Here is a 20,047-nt window from a genome sequence, read left to right on the forward strand (position 1 = left end):
CCACGCCTGGTCAATTTTCTTTAACTCCATTTTTATCCAACTAATCTTCAAAACACTTTAAAGATTTAGTTATACCAACACCTAAGTTACATCTATATTTGTGTGTGCAGATCACTCAAAAAAAATGCAGTCAATGCAGAAAATGAAAAACATGTTACCCAATTTAACCTTCAGGAAGTATATTAAGAAAACAAGCCTAAAATTACCCAAATCAGAATTTAGCCAAGACATCAATAGAAATTATGAAAAGACAAAGCTTGCTATGGTTATAATATAACTCTGCATCTACTAATTCTCCTGATTCTTCAGAAAACTGTTGTATGAGGACTTGTGCTTATAGAGAAAACAAACAAAAAAAATTAGCAACACAAAAGAGTAACTTTCTAAAAGACTGGAGTTCAATATGACAAAATATATAATAAGAGTAGAAAAATCACAAAAATACAATTATAAAACATAGCACACTTAATAAAATGTCTCCTGAGATGAAAATGGTAATACGGTTATAAAATTATATTTGGGGAGATAGATGATTCAGCTAAAAGAAAAACCAAACAAAAAACTACTATTCACCTCAATGAATAGTGAAGAGAATCGAGTAAATAAGTGCTCTTCAATCCATTAATCCTCCCACCTCAGCCTCCCAAGTACCTGGGACCACAGGCACATGCCACCACACTTGGCTAATTTTTAAATTTTTTGAAGAGACAGGCTAAGTAAGTAAAGCCACCTAAGCCATTCCAGCTATTAACTCTATTAACAAACCTGATGAAAAAGAGGAAAGCTGTATAAACACTCAGTATCAGTAATTTCAAATATAACCCAATTCTATTTACAATCACAGCATACCTATCTCAATCCCTACTATGCAAGTAAATAAAAATCCTACCTGCTTGCTATAGTCTCTCACCCCACTTTCCATCATTGCTAACTTTTCTTGTAGCTGGTGGACTTCCTGTTGAAGTTCTTGAATCCTGAAAAGCACTTTAAATTAATGCCAACATACTTTTGTTAAGAAATACAAAATAAGAAACGAAGCTAGATGTGTTATTTCATAAATTCTATACTTTCAGCTTCTCAAACAGGTAGGACGTACTGTGCCAAACGGTCCCCAGATCAATATAAAATATAGTACATCATCATGGAGAGTTGGTTTGTAACAACAGATTTAAAACTGAGTAGTAAATAATTTGAAACTCAGATACACCGTGCAAGAAACACCTCACTATTGCATTTTGATCCCCAGGAAAATTCTTTGAGGTACTGCTGCCAATTCTTAGGTTTAGAAAACTGAGGTTTACTCCACAATTCACAGACTTAGTAAGTGAAATAAGAAACTAAAATGTGTTTTCTGACCCTAACCCTGTATTGTCTACTACTACTTTGAAACCCTGGAAAAAAGATCATATGTAACTACAGCAAAAAACCTATTCCTTCTGGAACTTGTTAATTCTAACAGAATCAAGATTTTGTCCAAATTACCTGAATTGTTCAGGTACATTATGACATAATTAATCCATTTTCATATTGGAAAGACAAAGCCTGAAGCCAGGTCTGCTTTTTTTTCTTTTTTGAGACAGGGCCTTCCTATGTTACCTGGGCTAGAATCCTGTGGCCCAATCACAGCTCACTGCTGCCTCAACCTCCACAGCTCCATCAATCCTCTCACCTCAGCCTCCCAAGTACCTGGGACCACAGGCACATGCCACCACACTTGGGTAATTTTTAAATTTTTTGTAGAGAGAGAGTTTTTCCACATTGCCGAAGCTGCTCTTAACTCCTGGGCTTTAAGCAATCCTCCTGCCTTGGCCTACCAAAGTGCTGGGATTACAGGCATGAACCACAGTGCTTCCAGCCCCAGGTCTGTTTTTAAAAGAGATTTTCCGTGGGGTGGAGTAAATGAGGCTGGATACGGCTTGTACCTGATGTTAACTGGAACCAACATTTTCTACTAATCTAGGTTTAGGAGAAGAGTATGTATGCAACTGCACTCATATAAATGCATGAATGACTCTGAATACAAACAAAATGTGCATATATAAATTAAACAGGACAATTAAAAAAGACTAATGTCACTTATGCAGCCCAAATAATTCCCTAAATAATACAAACACATTGTCTGAAAAGTCCTAGATTATAAGAACAAAACACTTCCCAGTTAAGGTCAAATAACTATATAAAAATATTATGTGACAACTGAGTGAAGAGATCCTAATCAGTAGCTCAAAGGGTCTTGCTCTGTGTCCCAGGCTGAAGTGCAGTGGTTCAATCTCAGCTAATTGCAACCTCTGCCTCCCAGGTTCAAGCGATCTGCCTACCTCAGCCTCCTAAGTAGTTGGGACTACAGATGCATGCCACCATGCTCAGCTAATTTTTAAATTTTTTACAGAGAAAAGGTCTCACTATATTGCCCAGGCTGGTCTTGAATTCATGGGTTCAAGCGATCCTCCTGCCTTGGCCTCCCAAAGTGCTGGGATTAACAGGCGTGATCCACTGCACCTGGTCCCAGTGCTCTTTTTTAGATTTATCTATTGAGATTAATAAAACCCCCCACATTCTCTGTATAATCTACAAAATAAAAAGCTATCTGCATGAACTATTTCCATTAGTGTATTCTACAGTTTGAAATGCTTCTCCAGCTATCACCATGGAGACTAGTGCTCATCCATTCCTTTGAGCCTCTTATAATTTTCTTAATGGTGTTTTGTGAATTTCTCATCTCATCTCTAGTACTAGACTACAAGCTTCTCAAAAACAGAAACACCATCTTCTTCATCTTTATATCCTCAGAACACTTACACAGTGCCTTGCCCAGGAGGTTTAATAACATTTCAATCAAATGGAATTTATATATGATTCAAATGTAAGGAAATATAAACACAGAGCTAGAGAAACCATTAAAAAAGGAATTTCAAATCCAGTTACAAATCTCTTCATATTTAACTGACATTTGACACAAATCTGAAGCAATAGATTCCTGCAAAAGATACCTCTTACTTGGAGATGACACAAAATGTCAAAGCAGCTCTACTTAAATAGGTTCTTGATGGCAATAATTTTTAAGCCAGTATGAACAGAAACCTTAGATATATGATCCATTTGATCAAAGTTTCAAAACAAGTAAAAACATTTTATATCAATCTGAAAGTATTTACTGAGTGCTGGTGCAAAGTTCTGTGCTAGACACTGGAGAGACAACAGTTAACAAGAAAAAAAGCCCTCCTATCAAGAAACTTACAGCTAATTGAGTGCTCAATTAACTCAAGCCAAGAAAGAATTATTTAATGCACCTGTTATCAGCCACTTGAAGGAGGTCTGCAATGTAAGGGTCATCTGGTTGAGGAACTGGATATGAACTGACTTCAGAGGGAGGAACCGGTTCATCAATTTGCATACGCTGGCGCCTGAAAGCAATACTTCTTTTCTTGCCACCTAAAAAGAATGAGTGTCTTAAAAAACTAAGAAGAAACAAAACCATGCCTTAGAATTAAATATTCCACGTTAGCCTTTCAGTTATAAAGTGTGTCTGCAGTTCATAATACATATTGACAAAATATTTTCTCCATCAATATATAAATATCCACCCTGATCTTTAACTAAACAATGCATTCCTAAAAACCTCAACAAGACATGGTTATCAAACAAGTTTTACATGCCTGCAAGCTTGGCATATACGCCCAGGCTTACTATGTTTGCCCACTAGATGGGGATAAGACTTTGGCAAGTTTAAAAGCTGAATGTGGCCAGGTATGGCGGCTCACACCTGTAATCCCAGCACTTTGGAAGGCCGAGGCGGGTGGATCACCTGAGGTTGGGAGTTCGAGACCAAGCCTGGCCAACATGGTGAAACCCCGTCTCTACTAAAAATACAAAAAAATTAGCTGGGCGTGGTAACGGGCACCTGTAATCCCAGCTACTTGGGAGGCTGAGGCAGGAGAATCTCTTGAACCTGGGAGGCGGAGGTTGTGGTGAGCCAAGATTGCACCACTGCACTCTAACCTGGGCAACAAGAGTGAAACTCCATCTCAAAAAAAAAAAAAAAAGCTGAATGTGCCTGTGGTGTTCACTACCATGAGCTCAAGAAATTATCACTAGCACAGAACTGGCAGTGAGAACTAAAATATGCGTGGTTATTAGGTAATATCAACATAAAAGATAACTGAAATTCTAAGTAGCAAAGTTAGAATGAATGGAATGTCATCTGTAATATAAAGTCATGCTATAACCTGAATTAGGAGGGAATGTTTTCTTAATCTCTACAAGTAGTAGGACTAAATTTTCTTATGGCTAGATATATCTTGTCTTGGTCAAAAATACATGGACAATTTATCTCTTTAAGGATTTTGCCAAGATTAGAAGTGTATTTGAAAAACCAGCAGATCCTTGTGAAGAACAAACATAATCCACAATTTTGTCTCATTAGAATTCTAACAAATTTTGTATACTCCTACAGAGGTAGGAGTATACAAAAGGAGTTTTAAGGATAAGAAAACTGGGCCAAAAGTATTTAAATGACCTGTTTGTTCACACACCTGAACAAAGCTAACCATTCCTTCTTTCTTTACCCCCTGGTTTTCCTCCTTGGTGGCTCCTCAGTTTCTTTCAGAAACTGTCTTCTTCCACCTGTCCCTTAAATACCAATTTCCCTCACATCTGACTCTGGGTCTCCTCTCTTCCCAGTCTACATAATCTCACTAGATAATTCTTACTACACCCATAGCTTCAATTACCATGAGACTCCAATGACTCTTAAATTTGCATCTCCACCAGGGCCCACACTTTTGAGAACACATCTACGTATCCCACTGTTTGCCAAAAATGTAGACATGAATGTCTTGTGGGTATAGCATACTCCACACATCCAAAAGTGGACTCCTGCTCTGCTTCCCACATTCTCTAACTTAAGAAATAGTATCATCCTCCACCTAACTCATTCACTCGAAAGAGAAGTCTGAGAATTCCTCTGCTTCCCAAATCTACATTTACTCACTATATTGATTATACATCTTGAATCTCTCCGGAGTCTATCCCATTCTTTCCTCAGGAAACCTGATTATCCTCTTTTTTGCCTTAATCTTCTAGTTACTTTCAAGGTTGACTCCCACTTTTCTCCGTCTCTTCTGCCTTTTGCTCACAGTCCCCGTGTCCATCTGTCTCATTTACTAAACTATCTCACGCTCCACTGAGTCTTCCCCTACCTGGCTTCACAGTTCTAATCTGTCCACTCTCAGGAGTCTCCTCTCCCCTCAACTTCAGGCACACAATAAGATGACTACACTTCGGCCTTTGTCATCACTCAGAACTCTGCTGGCTTCTAGTTCTTCAACTCCAAAATTCCATTCTGACTGCAATCTTCATAGCAAACAAATTACTTTTGGTACTCACCATGCTCTTTAATCTGTCTTGACCTAGCCTCATAATCCAGCAGCCCCCTGTTACTCACTTAATTTCATAATCTTGATCCCATGGTTCAGCTATCTTAATGATTTTGTCACTAATATTGTAGATTCTACCACCAACCCATACCTGCTGAACAATCACCAACTCTGGATGTGGCCCATCATTTCTTTTTTTTTTTGAGACAGGGTCTCACTCTATCACCCAAGCTGGAGTGCAGTGGTGCAATCTCAGCTCACTGCAACCTCCGCCTCCCAGGCTCAAGAGCAATCCTCCCACCTCAGCCTCCCAAGTAGCTGGAACTATAGGCTTGTGCCACCATGCCCAGCTAATTTTTGTATTTTTGGTAGAGGTGGGGTTTCACCACGTTCCCACACTGGTCTTGAAGCAGCCTCAAATGATCTGCCCACTTCAGCCTCCCAAAGTGCTGGGATTACAGGTGTGAGCCACTGCACCTGGACCCATCATTTCCTTTTCTTGCTCTATAACTACTAAGCACAATGCTAAAAATAGTAAAATAAACTAAGAAAGTACATAATTTCCAAATTCTTTAACGAGTATGGATTACTTTTACAACTAAAATAATAATGATAATAATAATAGAAAAAAGAATTTAAAATATTGATTAGAGAAAGCTCTGGGCATTAAAGTTAGACTAGTATCTAAGTAACTAATACTACATACATTTCTAAGCACACGTATAAATTACTACCCGGATCATTAGAAATAAATCAAGAAGTTTATGGTCTATTCAATATATATTTTCAAACACTAAAGTCTAAGCATGAAAATCCAATCCAAAGTCCTATTTTAGTCAATGGTGTTAATATCGTTAAAAGATTAGATGTGTATAATTTGTCTCGAGAAGGAATCGATTTACCTGGAGTTTGTACTACAGCATGCAAATTCTTTTCTTGAAGTTGTTGAATTCTTTCATTCTTAGCTTTGCTCTCTTTCTCCAACAGTTTGAGTTTATGAGCATATTGGTTATTCAGAAATTTCAGATCAGCTGTTTCACGTGCACATTTCTTCAATGAAGTTTTCAACTCTTAAAATGAAAAAGATTCAAAGACCATTTTAAAGATCAAGAAATCCAATGAAGTTTTTCCATTTCACAAAATACAAAAAGTCATATCAATTTAAAAGTCTCCACCTGCTTCTTATGCATGCTTTAGTTGACACTTATTCCTTCTTCTACTATTATTAACAAAACTGCAAATAACTCACTAAACACAAAAGAGAATCTTCATTTTTCAGCTACTGTATTAGCCTAACGTACATCATAGCTTTTGATCCAGTAAATTGGGTCTGAAGCTAAAGGATTATGAATTCATACCATGGATTAGATAAAGTTTCCTACTGAATATAAGAATAATTCATACAAAGATAACCATATAATTATCTTTTCCCTAGTACCTCTGAAATCATCCTATTCTACTTGACAGCTCAAAGACTGACTATAAAACAGTCAGCATGATACATGGTTTTCACCTTATTTACTACTTTTATTTTCAGTAAGGGAAAAACAAAAGTTGTTTCAAGAACATTTCTTCAAATCCAGCATTTAATATTCCCTATGGCAATTTTAATTCTAAAATTTTAATTAAATTTTTAATTCTAAAAATTTTAATATTTAATTCTAAAAATTTAATCCACATATAGTGATTATCATAGCTATATAATGCACATTTATTTTCCTTCTCAGGAACTCTTCAACATACCCTACAGTATTTCAGGGGCTATTAGCAGAAGGACTACCATATTTTCTTTTCTTTTCTTTTTTTGAAACAAGTTCTCACTATGTTGCCTAGGCTGGTCTCAAACTCCTGGGCTCAAGCAATCCTCCCACCTTAAACTCCCGAGTAGCTGGGACTATAGGCACACACCATCCAGCTGTAGGACTACTATATTTTCTAATCAATAGTTTTAAAATTAGATGTTAGCTTTTCCTTCTAAAACAAAAAGGACAAAGAAATTGCATTTTAAAAATTATCAAATTTTCACTTACCTTTAACATGTTGGTCTGAATGTTCTCTCAGTTTCATTAACTCTAGGTATAATTCATTATTTTCTCTACTCAATCTTGCATTTTCAAGTTTATAGGGTTCCAAAACAAAATCAAAATTGGCACTTTCTTTTTCAGCTTTCACAGCAGATAATTTTGATTGCCGAAGGCTCTCAGTTGTATGAACTAAGTCGCTAAAAGAACAGAAAATTTAAATACCAGGAAACATTTCATTAACTTTCTAATAACTAAAAACATATTTCTAAAGAGGCTTAAAATACAGTCATGCACCACATGATGACATTTTGGTCAACGACAGACCACATATAGGAAGGAGGGTAGTCCTGTAAGATTTATAATGGGGGCAGGTGAAAAATTCCTATTGCCTCATGAGATCCTGGCCATTGTAACACTGTAGCACAACACAATAACCTTTTCTATGTTTAGATATGTTCAGATATACAAATAGGCACCACTGTGTTAACAATTACCTACAGTATTCAGTATAGTAACATGCTATACAGGTTTGTAGCCTAGGAGCCATAGGATACAGACCACATAGCCTCGGTTTGTGGTAGGCTACACCATCTAGGTTTGTGTAAGCACACCCTATGATGCCGGTACAACGACAAAATCACCTAATGATGACATGTTTCTCAGAACGTATCCCTGTCATGAAACTATCCATGACTGTATTTGAAGACCAGTGAAGCAGACATAGAACTTAAGAGGGGGAAAAAAAAGAACTTAAGGGAAAAGTGTCTCTCCATTATATCAGAAACTCAAAAAACTGTAATTCCATTCACAGAGAAAACCCCCAGAAATGTTGACTTTGAACAGTACAGCGTGAGTGGTGGCCTTTAGAGTTCTGCCGTGTGGAAGGCCTGGATTGAGGACAGGGAAAAAACAGATAAGCTTCATGATTGAAAGACTTTCCGAAAAGCTACCCTTTTCTTTACCAAAGCATGAAGTTCAATCAGAAATGAGGTAAGTGGATTAGGGATCATACAGGTTGAAAACTGTATTTTTGTCTTTACCTGAAAAGTTTTTCTACCAAAGGTAAACACTCCACTGTCAGAGTCTGGCGGTATCCCAGCTGATCCAGTCTTTTCCTAATATTAATATACTTTCTTTCTACAGCTGTAGTCATCTTGTCTTCTAAAACAAGTTTTATTCACTTCCTAAAATTAAAGTCCTGAGACAAAAGAATGAAACATCATTATCTTATTATAGCTATGATTGTTGTTTCACAATAAGAAGAAAAAATTATTTTAATATGAAGCAATTATTTTTTGTTTTTCTTCAGGTAGGTAGCCTTCTGGAAAATTCAGATTTAAAGCCAATGCTTATGATATTCCTGTTACTGCATTAAAATAAATACTTCCTCATACAACTAAATGTAAAAGTTAAAATACTAAAGCTTCTAGGAGAAAACAAAGATTTTTCCTAAGCCTGAAGTAGGCAGAGACTTCTCAGAGAGGCCTCTTTTAAAAGCACTAAACATAAAAGATAAATTTGATAAACTGGACTTCATCAAAATTTAAAATGTCTGCTCATCAAAATACTCAATTAAAATAGAGAAGGCAAACCAAAGAATGGGAGAAAATATTCACGATATCTGACAAAGGATTTGTATAGGGAATATAAAAGGAATTCTTACAACTCAATAATAAGACAAACATCCCAATAAGAACATTAATTTGGGCTAAACTGTAATTTAGTTGTGCTAAAGACTCAAACAGACACCTCGCATAGGTGTCTGAATGGGAATGATGATATGAAATGGTGCTCAACAGTAGTCAACATGGAAATACAAATTAAAACAACAAGGTACGTTTTCTCCCAAACTAGAATGACTAAAATTACAAGGACCAACAATAGCAAATGTCGACAAAGATCTGGAGCAACTGGAATCTTCACACATTGCTGACAGGAGTGTAAAATCACTTTGGAAAAAGTCTGGCAGTTTTTTTTATAAAGTTAAACATACTTCTAGACTATAACCCTGTGATTTTATTCCCAGGTATTTATAGAAATAAGAAATATTCACAAAAAGACTCTACAAGAATGTTCACAGCTTTACTCATAGTAGCCCCAAACTGGAAACAACCTAAACCCCCATCAACAGCAGAAGGGATAAAGTATGATATATTTATACAGTGCAATACTAAGGGATAAAAGGAACTACTGATACACATCAACAGCATGGATGAATCTCAAAAACAATATTTGAGCAAAAGAAACCAGACAAATACTGTATGACTCCATTTACATGAAGTTGATGAACAAGTAAAATTAAACTATGGGGCCAGAAATTAAAACAAGAGTTGTCTGGGGAGGTGAGGCGGGCTGCAGATTGCCCGTTAAGAGTTAAGACACAACTTTTTAGGGTAATGAAAATATTACATTGATTGGGGTAGTGGTTACACAAGTGTACACATTTAGAGAATTTACTTTTCAAATAGTACACTTAAGCTCTATGCATTTCATCATGTAAATTTCATTTCAATGAAAAAAAAGACACACATAAGTACCTCTGTTCAAGTTTTTATCTTTGTCTTTTTAAATATTTATGAATATATTCCTATCAATCTGCCCTAAAATGGAGTTATCCAAAGAGCATTTCTTTTTTTTTTTAATTTTAATTGTTACCTTTTTTAGAGACAGGGTCTTGCTATGTGGCCCAGGCTGGTCTCCAACTCCTGAGCTCAAGGTATTCTCCCACCTCTACCTCCCAAAGTGCTAGGTTTACAGGTGTGAGCCAATACGCTCAGCCCAAAGATCATTTCTTTAGAAACTCTGCTCTTTTCTGACCTTTGCTAACTAACTGTAGTCATGGTACTCATATTTCTAAGCCAAATAAAAATTTTGTTTTACATCTGTTGTTCTTCACAATATATAAAAAATGCATTACATGCATGAGCATACATGTAAAAGTCGATCCTCACAGCTACCCTGTGAGGGAGAAAGACCAATGATATTATCCCTACTTAAACATGAGGACAGGCTGCCTCAAGAAAGTAACTCTTCCAAAACCACGGGGCCGCAAAGTAGGTGGGCAGTCATCAGAGACCAGGTCTCCTGAGTCTCTCCTTGGTCACTCCTTTCTGTATATCTTTCTCTTTGCTCTTGTTAACTTTTTTTGAATGGCTTCCTCATAGATTTCCTAGGTTCTTTCCACAAGAGACACCTAAGTGATGCAGGGTTTTTAGGGAAATTCCTGCAGACATCAGAAATACACCTGACAAATCCAGGTGTACTACTAGCAGGGTGTAAACTTACAGGGGGTGCACCACTTAAAACATTTCCCCTCTTTGCTACCAACTCCAGTTACCCAGAGATAATACCTCCTCACATCCTGCTTTGGAAGGGAGAGAATGAGAATGAATATGAATCAATAAATCATGGCCAGGGCCTCAATACACAGGACAGATTAAAATCCTCCCAGATAGAAACATGTTAGGCCGTCCCCACCCATGAACTGTTGTCTTTCCCCATAACCCCCATCCAAATATGGTGGCTATACTCTAAGTTTCTAGCAAAGCAACATAAAAGGTTAGGTTTGGGGGTCCCCCATACATACATGTGTAGAAGTATCCATCTACTTAACTCTGGGGGTTGGCGTCTGAAAACCAGTACATTTAATGCTGTATGTATGTGTGCACAGGGCTTAAGAAAATAAACAAGAAACCCCAAACGACAACAAAGAAACCCGTTAGCTGTGGTTATCTCACAATCCTTTCTTACTGAACTCAAAGTAGTAAAGGCTGGAAAGCAGTGGAGAGGCTTCAAAGGAGCTGGGCAAAGGTTAATTAAAGGCTGTCGTCCTACGCTTTGCGACATTTTTGTTACAAAGAGCATGGATGACTGTTACACTGAGAAGGCATTTTAATGTTTAAATCTATCCATTGGTCAACAGCAAGCCTGTCTGCACGGCCCACACAGACGCTCCTTGACAAGCCGGCCCAAGCTCTCCTCCACCCAATCTCCGGTTTGCAACTTTACCGTCGGGTGTTGACGGGAAGGGGGTGTGGGAGAGGGGTGGGTGGGAAGAGTCCCCGCGCCCCTCCCCGCCCGGTCCGACCCGGCCGGGCCTCACTTCCTCCCGCGGCCGCGCGGCCTCCCGGCAGTGCCCGAGCCCGGTCCGCGGGTACCGCCCAGAAGGCGAAGGCGCCACCACAGCCGCAGCTGGCCCCCTGGCTCCCACGTCCGGACTCACCGGCAGCTCCAGCCGCCGTTGCCTCCGCCTCCAGCCGCATTGCCCTCAGGCCTCGAGTCCCCCACTAGCTCCTTCCGTCCAGGCACGGGCTCCGGCGCTAGAGCAGTTTGAAAATGGCGCGGAGGGACGATCGGGGCCGACACGGAGGAGGCGCCGCGGTTGCCCCGGTAACGGGAGCGGCGGACGATTAGCGGCTCGCGGCGGGGACGCGCTTGGCGACGATGGCGGAGCCCCAGTGCCCGGAAATGCAACGGCACGGACAGCGCGAGGCCACGGCGCCCCCTGGAGGTCGGCGCCCGCGGCCAGCAAATGCCAAACCTCAGCTGGTGCCTGAGCTGGCATCCTCTTCCTCCTGTCGGCGGGAGGTGTGGATCACCTGCTGCGTGCGGGGAACAAACGCCGACCCAGTACCGGTCCCTGCAGCGGAGTAGCCTTCGCCTGCAAGGTGAACGCCTGCTCACCACGTAATCCCTAAACGCAGATATCACGTTGTCTCTGCAACTTTCCCTGACAACCACCCAATGCAATTAATTATCCCACAATAGTATCTCCCGCAGGCTCTCTGTAGAACCATAGAATTCATCCATCAAAATACAATCATTTGTTGATCCGTCTCTCTCTGCCGCCCCCAAATGTGAATTCCTTGAGTCAGAGACTATTCTACTCAGCAAAACATTTGTGAGTGGAATTAAATTGAAATAAACCGTTATAGTCTACTCACAGATGGAAAACACATAGTAAAATCCTAGAATTCCATTTCTCCCCTGAAAATTTCCCAGACAATCAGAGGGAGTTTCATACTTTCCTGTTTACTTTTCTCCCAAATAGGCCTTCTGAGGCAGCAGAATAGGGAAGGAAGTCAGAAGACTGACCAGCTCATACATACGGAATGCCTATCATACATACACTTAAAATTATGGCAAGCTCACGCAGGCGCACTAAGAGAGAAAAAACAAGAAAACAGATATGACAATTATAGGAAATCCCCTCCCTAGAGTTAAAGAAGTGTAGGAAGTGGGTATAAAAGAACAAAGGCTATATTAATCCAGGGCTGACACCACTTGAAGATAAGCCCGTTCCTCTCTCTGGAACATTCTTTGCTTAATAAATTTTGTGGGGTGGTTATTTGGGTGTCTCATCCAATTCTTTGTTCATAACACCAAGAACCTGGAACTCCCAACTTCCAATCTGGTAACATATTTTGGTGAGCCAGCCAGGAGGTAAGCCCAGAAGAACTGGGACTTTTTATTTTCTTTCTTTTTTGCTTCAGCTCTTTCACTTTGGTTTAAAGCTGCCTTCTGCTGGCACGGATTGGGCAGTTAAGAACGAAAAAGGCACTGGCCGCTTGAAGACTCCCATTGTTGCGGGAAAGCAGAGGACCAGAAAGACCAATGGGTGGAGCAGGAGGATTTTATTAAGGTGTGCACTGGCTCCGTGGATTTGCATCCAAAAAGCTGAGCCCCGAACAAAGACAGAGCTTGGCTTATATAGGCTAAATTACAGAAGCAGAACCAAGGCAGTAAATCACACAGTGACAGGTTTCGTAATCTATAGCATAACTGCTGAAATCTGCATAACTTGTGGCTTTGCTTAGCTGGTGGCCTTGCAGCTGTGTCAAAAGAAAAACAGGAACCTACAAATCTTTCTAAACATAGGCAAAAATAATCATAATTAATGGTCTAAGGAAAGAGAAACAGTAAAGGAATTTGTTTTTCTTAACCATTGCTCAGTGGTGTTTGGAGCTCATTCCTGGCTTCTTAGACTAGGTCACCATGACCTTCCTATAGCCTTGCTTGTTATTATCCTTAGAGTGAGTAAATGCAGTACAAAACTTTCTTTAAATTCCTGCCTCAACGTGACAGGATAACCTGATTGGGGAATGGAACAGATGGGTCCCACAGGGTACAAGATCAATCCCTGCAACAGTGAGGTGCATGTTTGTGTGGCTATAATTATTACATTGTTTGCTGCTTGTTTTTTTGTTTTTGTTTTTGTTTTTGTTTTGAGATGGAGTCTTGCTCTGTCACCCAGGCTGGAGTGCAGTGGCACGATCTCGGCTCACTGCAACCTTCACCTCCCGGGATCAAGCAATTCTCCTGCCTCAGCCTCCTGAGTAGCTGGGATTACAGGCACCCACCACCATGCCCGGCTAATTTTTGTATTTTTAGTAGAGACAGAGTTTCACCATGTTGGCCAGGCTGGTCTCGAACTCCTGACCTCAGGTGATCCTCCCACCTCGGCCTCCCGAAGTGCTGGTATTACAGGCATGAGCTACCATGCCCAGCCAGCCACCGTGCCCAGCCTTGCTGCTTGTTTTATTTTTTTTTCTTTTCTTCATTTGTGTTGGGATATCATGTTTAGACCAATTAGAGATCTCCCCCCAACCCAAAGGGCCAGGGCAATAGGTAACTGACTGTGGGGAGCCCAAGGATTAGCATCAGCCTGAAGATTAGGGCCAACCACCTGAATAATGAGAGTACCTTGCTTCTTCTGTGAGGGATCAGATCTAGATTGTTTTAGTTTAGTACATCTGGTGCTAAAAGAAAACTCCTGGTGGAGACTCTCGGATCATTGCATAAATTGCACAGTGGATCCATGGGGAAATTGCTGTGCCTGGTTTATCTCATATAGTCAGAGGGCACTCTACTATCTTATTGAGAGGCCAGTCTCTAATAACAAATTTAAATTAGGCAGTCTGCAATTCCTTGCCCTTCAAACTAGAGTTACTACAATAATTAAGGAAACCATTTGGGAAGAAACTCTTTTGGCCAGCTACAGGGATACTAGAAGCCAAAGGTTACACCCAGGAACTAAAGGGAAACTTATCATAGGTCACCAATTATGGCAGGATCCTTCTTCAAATGGCACTGGTGCCCACCTATGGCTAGAGACGTCTGGCACTCAGAGGACAGGTCCATTTGGGGGATGCCCAAATGGATCAAAATTACAGTCCAGATCCTTCAATAGGGGACACCCTTAAGGGAGACTCTAGATGTAAACTCATGAACCTATGAGACTCCTTTCATGCGCGTCCATGTGAAGAGACCACCAAACAGGCTTTGTGTGAGCAACAAGGCTGTTTATTTCACCTGGGTGCAGGCAGGCTGAGTCTGAAAAGAGAGTCATCGAAAGGAGATAGGGGTGGGGCAGTTTTATAGGATTTGGGTAGGTAAAGGAAAATTACAGTCAAAGGGGTTGTTCTCTGGTGGGCAGGAGTGGGGGTCGCAAGGTGCTCAGTGGGGGAGCTTTTTGAGCCAGGATGAGCCAGGAAAAGGACTTTCACAAGGTAATGTCATCACTTAAGACAAGGACTGGCCATTTTCACTTCTTTTGTGGTGGAATGTCATCAGTTAAGGTGGGGCAGGGTATTTTCACTTCTTTTGTGATTCTTCAGTTACTTTGGGCCATCTGGGCATATACGTGCAAGTCACAGGGGATGCGATGGCTTGGCTTGGGCTCAGAGGCCTGACAACTCCCTTCTTCTTTTCCACAGATTAGTCTTGGGAAACATTCCTTCAGTCCTATCTGACTCCCCTCTTGGCTGCATCTTCAATCATTGGAATCAATTTGACCCTGAAAACCTGTGAAAGAAATGCCTAATATTTTATTGTAACACCTTTTGGCCTCAATTTCAGCTAGGGAGTCAAGAGCAATGGCCAGTCAATGGAAGTCTCAATTATGACACCATCCTCCAATTAGAACTATTTTGTAAGAGACAAGGCAAATGGTCAGAAATACCATATATGCAAGCCTTCATGGCCCTATACCAAAAGCCTACCATTTTCAAAGCTCCCAGCACTTCTCCACAGAAAGAAACTCCTAAAACTGAGCCGAATACTGTAGATAACCCCCTCTTGCAAGGGGTACATATGTGTCAGGGTGAACAACAGCCACCTTCCTATAATCCAGGTCCAAGTGCACTTGAAGCTTCAAAAGAAGGACAAGAGTCACGGGTCCTGGCGATCCCTCCCCATACTAGCTTAGCACCATATTCAATGACACCACCTGTCCTGCTACCTCTCAGAGAGGTGGCAGGAACTGAGGGTCCCATCAGGGTACAGGTCTCCTTCTTAATAACTGATATCCAACAATGTAAGGAAAAACTGGGCAGTTACTCAGAAATTTGCTGATGGGTTCCAGACTTTGACTTTGGCTTTCAACCTTTCTTGGAGAGACATGCAATTCATTTTGGCCACCTGTTGCACACCTCTGGAAAAGGAACGAATATTTGAGGCTGCTCACCAGGACACTGATGAACATTTTGCATGTAGCCTGCAGGGCAACAGATCGGGAGCAGATACAGTCCCTACTACTGAACCCATTTGGAAATATAATACCCCCGTGAGAATGAATAATCAAACTAAATTTCTTGAGGCACCCCTGAGGGGAATGAAAAAAGGTGTAACAAAGGGAGTAAACTATGATAAGTTTAGGGAGATTACTCAGGGAAAAGAAGAGAATCCTACCATGTTTTATAGTAGACTAGAAGAAGCCTTTAAAATATATACAAACTTAGATCCTGCTTCTCCTGAAGGCAAGATATTAATGGCACAACATTTCATTAGTCACTCTACCCCAGATATTAGACATAAGCTCCAGAAGCTGCAAATGGGGCCACAGACAAAACCAGTTCCTTGACACCATCTTTATGGTGTACAACAATCATGAACTGGAGGAAGGAAAAGGGGAACAGAGTAAAAAAAAAACCCAGCAAGCCAGAATTATGGCAGCCATCATTAGTGATGCCTTGAATGCCCAAAGAGCATCCAAGGGAAACACAAAGGGCTACAAAGATAACGCTAGCAAAGACTCTTGCTTCAAGTGCAAAAAAAGATGGGCATTGGGCAAAGGACCATACTAAGCCTGCACTGGGCCCTTGCCATCAATGTGAAGGCACCAGTCATGACCGTTAGCACTGGCCAGTTGACTGCCCCTGCTCCCACCGAGGGGCTTGGTCAGTCAAAACTCTGGCAGTGTAAAAGGAGGAGTTAGATGAAGACTGAAGTGGCCTGGGGTCTTCCTCACTGTCCCTGTCCAGGAAAATCATCATTACTATTGAGGAGCCCCGGGTAGCTCTGGACATCATGGGCACCCAAATTTAGTTTATTTTTGATACAGAGGCAAATTACTCTGTCTTTATTGCTTGTGCAGGAAAACTTTCCTCCCAGTCCATGAATGTTATGGGAATGGAGGGGAAGCCAAAAATGAGATCCTTTGATCCTCCTTTAACTTGTCAATTTGAGAAGCAAATTTTCCAATAGGAGTTTCTAGTAATACCAAGCTGCCCAGTCCGCTTGTTGGGGGCAGATGTCATGGTTAAAATAGGGGAATTACTACAATATAAACACTGCCCAGCAGGATTGATGACAGTTGGGGAAATAAACAGTGTCCCAGACCCCATTAACAAACAGGTTAACCTACTAGCTTGGTATACCGGGAAACCAGGGAAAGCCAAAATGGCAAAGCCAGTCAAAATACAGCTTTAAAAGACTCCAGCTGTTTTCCAAACTGAAAGTCATATCCAATCAAGCTGGAGGCCCATAATTCAGGAATTGCTAACTCATGAACTTTTAAAGCCTTGCAATTCACCTTGCAATACTCCCATTTTATCCATCTTAAAAACTTCAGGGGATATCAGCTAGTACATGATCTCAGAATAATCAATGAAGCTGTTATCCCCATCCATCCATTGGTGGCAGATCCATACACTGTCTTGGCTCAGGTGCCACAGGATGCAAAATGGTTCTTGGTCCTAAAACTGAAAGATGCCTTCTTTTCCATTCCTCTGGCCCCAGAGTCTCAACACCATTTTGCCTTTGAATGGCAAAATCCAGATACCAAAGAAAAGCAATACACTTGGACAGTGCTTCCTCAGGGCTTTTGGGATAGCACCCATTTCTTTGCTCAAACCCTATAAAGGGATTTTTATAGGGTTTTCCATTATTATTGGAAAATGGAAGCATACTTCAATATGTAGATGACCTTCTTGTGTGTAGCCCAACCCAGGAAGCATCTGACTAAAATACTGTAAAAGTTTTGAATTTCCTGGAAGACAGGGGATATAAAACGTCAAAGAAAAATTTCAAATCGCCCTCCAATAAGTCCAATATATGGGCTATATTCTAAACCCTTGGGCCCAGCAGATATCCCCTGGTATCCCAGAGGTATAAGATATCCCAGAGGTATAAGTCATATGCAGTCTGGACCCCCTTATACCAAACAATAGCTCTGTTCCTTTTCAGGAATGGCGGGGTTCTGCAGGATATGGATACCAAATTTTGGGCTCATAGCAAAGCCCCTTTATGAAGCAACAAGGGGGCCATAAAGTGAGTTAGTAGAATGGACTCCAGAAGTGAGGAAAGCCTTTGTCAAGTTAAAACAGGCATTTGGCCAAGCCCCTATTCTTGGCATCCCAGACCTCACTAAGCCCATTTCCTTGCATGTAGCAGAAAAGAAGGGCACAGCTGCGGGGGTGCTAACCCAAAAATTGGGATCAGAACCCAGACCAACTGCTTATTTTTCCAAGAAATTGGATGTGTGAACTTGGGGTGGCCAGGCTGCCTGTAAGCAATAACAGCTACTGCTATTTTAGTGGAATAAGACACTAAAATCACCCTAGGTCAACCACTGGAAATTTTAACACCACATCAGGTGAAATCAGTCTTGGAAATAAAAGGGTATATTTGGATGATGAGGAAAAGATTAACCAAGTACCAGGCTATACTTCTAGACAATCCAGAGGTAATTCTTAAAACACCCTGAATTACCTCTATTGCTGCCCACAGGCCCAATAATTGGTCATTCATGTGAGCAGGTCATCACACATACATATGTAAGCTGACCTGATTTAAAAGATTGGCCACTCCCAGACTCAGAGAATGACTGGTTCACAGATGGCAGCAGCTTTGCATCAAATGGGAAATGCCAGGCTGGATATACAATAGTAAATGACAACACTATCACTGAAGTCCAACTGCTATCCCCAGGGCATGTCAGCACAAAAAGCTGAAATAATTGCTCTTATCTGAGTCCTGATATTGGGGAAAGGAAAAAAGCTTAATATCTGTACAGACTCCAAATATGTATTTCTTGTGGTTAAGGCTAATGCTGCAATTTGGAAAGAAAGAGGACTACTAACTAGGAACCACTCGCCCGTAGAGCATGGGCCTGAAATTCTCTAGTTGTTGGAGGCAATACATTTGCCAAAAGCCATTGCTATAATCCATTGTAGAGGGTATCAAAAGGCCTTAGCTCCTATAGCACAAGGGAACAAAAAGACAGACAGGTAAGCAAAAGCAGTGGACTTCAAGGCGCAATCTCAAAAAATCTTAGCACTGCTTCCCTTCTATGATTCCCCAGTAGAACCTGAATACACATCACAGGAGGAACGGATTATAAGGGAGCAAGGGGGACAGAAACAAGGATCTGGGTAGTATATGGGATCAAAAGTATATATCCCTCAAGCAGCCCAATGGAAGGTTATTAGAAACCCTGCACAACTGTTTCCAGATGGGGAGAGATGCCACTCTGGCCATAGCAAACAGGGTCTTTATTGGGTCTAACTTAGCCTCAGTAGTTAAGCAGGTCTGTCAAGGCTGCTTGCTGTGTGCATTTAACAATCCAGGAAACAAGATCCCTCCACTAATGGAACCAGTCCAAAGAAGGGGAACTTACCCTGGGGAAGACTGGCATTTGGACTTTACCCATGAGCCAGCTTGCAGATGATACAAGTTTTTTGCTAATACTGATAGATACCTTTACAGGCTAAGTTGAAGCTTACCCTACTAGAGCAGAAAAGGCTAACGAAGTTGTAAAAGTCCTCTTAAAATAAATAATTCCACAGTTTGAGTTATCCCAAAGCCTCCAGAGTGATAACGGCCCATCCTTTGTCTCCCAGATAACTCAAGGGGTGGCTAAGGTGCTCAGAATTAAATACTATTTACGTTCAGCATGGAGACCTTAATCCTCCAGGAAAGTAGAAAGAGCTAATCAAACTCTAAAATGGGCACTAGCTAAACTATGCCAGGAAACATCAGAAACTTTGGTCAGTTTACCACCCATACCCCTTTTGAGATTCTGTAACTCCTCAAGGGCAAAAGTAAATATGAGCCCATAGGAAATGCTGTGCAGGAGACCCTTCTTAACTAATGATCGAATAACTAATCCAGAAACAGCTGAGCTAATAAAATACCTAATTAATCTGAGAAAATTTCAACAAGCATTACAAAGGTTCAGGTACGAAAGGCTTCCCATACCAGGAACTAACCAGCAACCCAAGATTAGGTCAGGAGATAGAGTACTTGTTAAAACATGGAAAGAGGGGTCACCTGCTCAGCAGCTACAACCGAATGGAAGGGACCTTTTTCAGTTATAATAACCACCCTCTGCAGTTAACGTGTTAGGATTAAATAGTTGGATACATCTTT

The 20,047-nt window shown here is 40.8% G+C and overlaps 1 protein-coding gene and 1 long non-coding RNA gene across 4 annotated transcripts in view; one reads left to right on the top strand and one right to left on the bottom strand.

Annotated features, from left to right (window-relative positions):
- The window catches only part of CEP135 (centrosomal protein 135), an 83,920-nt gene extending 72,017 nt beyond the window's left edge, over positions 1 to 11,903 (bottom strand). Inside the window, exons 1-6 of one of the 2 annotated variants that reach the window (XM_055385050.2) lie at positions 11,622 to 11,903; positions 8,440 to 8,597; positions 7,406 to 7,596; positions 6,278 to 6,445; positions 3,291 to 3,432; positions 890 to 974 (exon numbers count right to left, since the gene is read on the bottom strand). In XM_055385050.2, the coding sequence (XP_055241025.1) occupies positions 890 to 974; positions 3,291 to 3,432; positions 6,278 to 6,445; positions 7,406 to 7,596; positions 8,440 to 8,552 (699 nt within the window). In that variant the 5' untranslated portion in view covers positions 8,553 to 8,597; positions 11,622 to 11,903. The remainder of the gene's footprint in view (positions 1 to 889; positions 975 to 3,290; positions 3,433 to 6,277; positions 6,446 to 7,405; positions 7,597 to 8,439; positions 8,598 to 11,621) is intronic. The other variant, XM_019026093.4, reaches the window with a different exon arrangement.
- LOC129533134 (uncharacterized) overlaps positions 11,843 to 20,047 on the top strand; it is a 47,043-nt gene continuing 38,838 nt past the window's right edge. For both annotated transcript variants that reach the window (XR_008679176.2, XR_010133383.1), the window contains exon 1: positions 11,843 to 12,841. This is a non-coding gene — a long non-coding RNA (uncharacterized lncRNA). The remainder of the gene's footprint in view (positions 12,842 to 20,047) is intronic.

This window comes from Gorilla gorilla, chromosome 3, assembly GCF_029281585.2.
Source record: "Gorilla gorilla gorilla isolate KB3781 chromosome 3, NHGRI_mGorGor1-v2.1_pri, whole genome shotgun sequence".
Taxonomy (NCBI): Eukaryota; Metazoa; Chordata; class Mammalia; order Primates; family Hominidae; genus Gorilla; species Gorilla gorilla.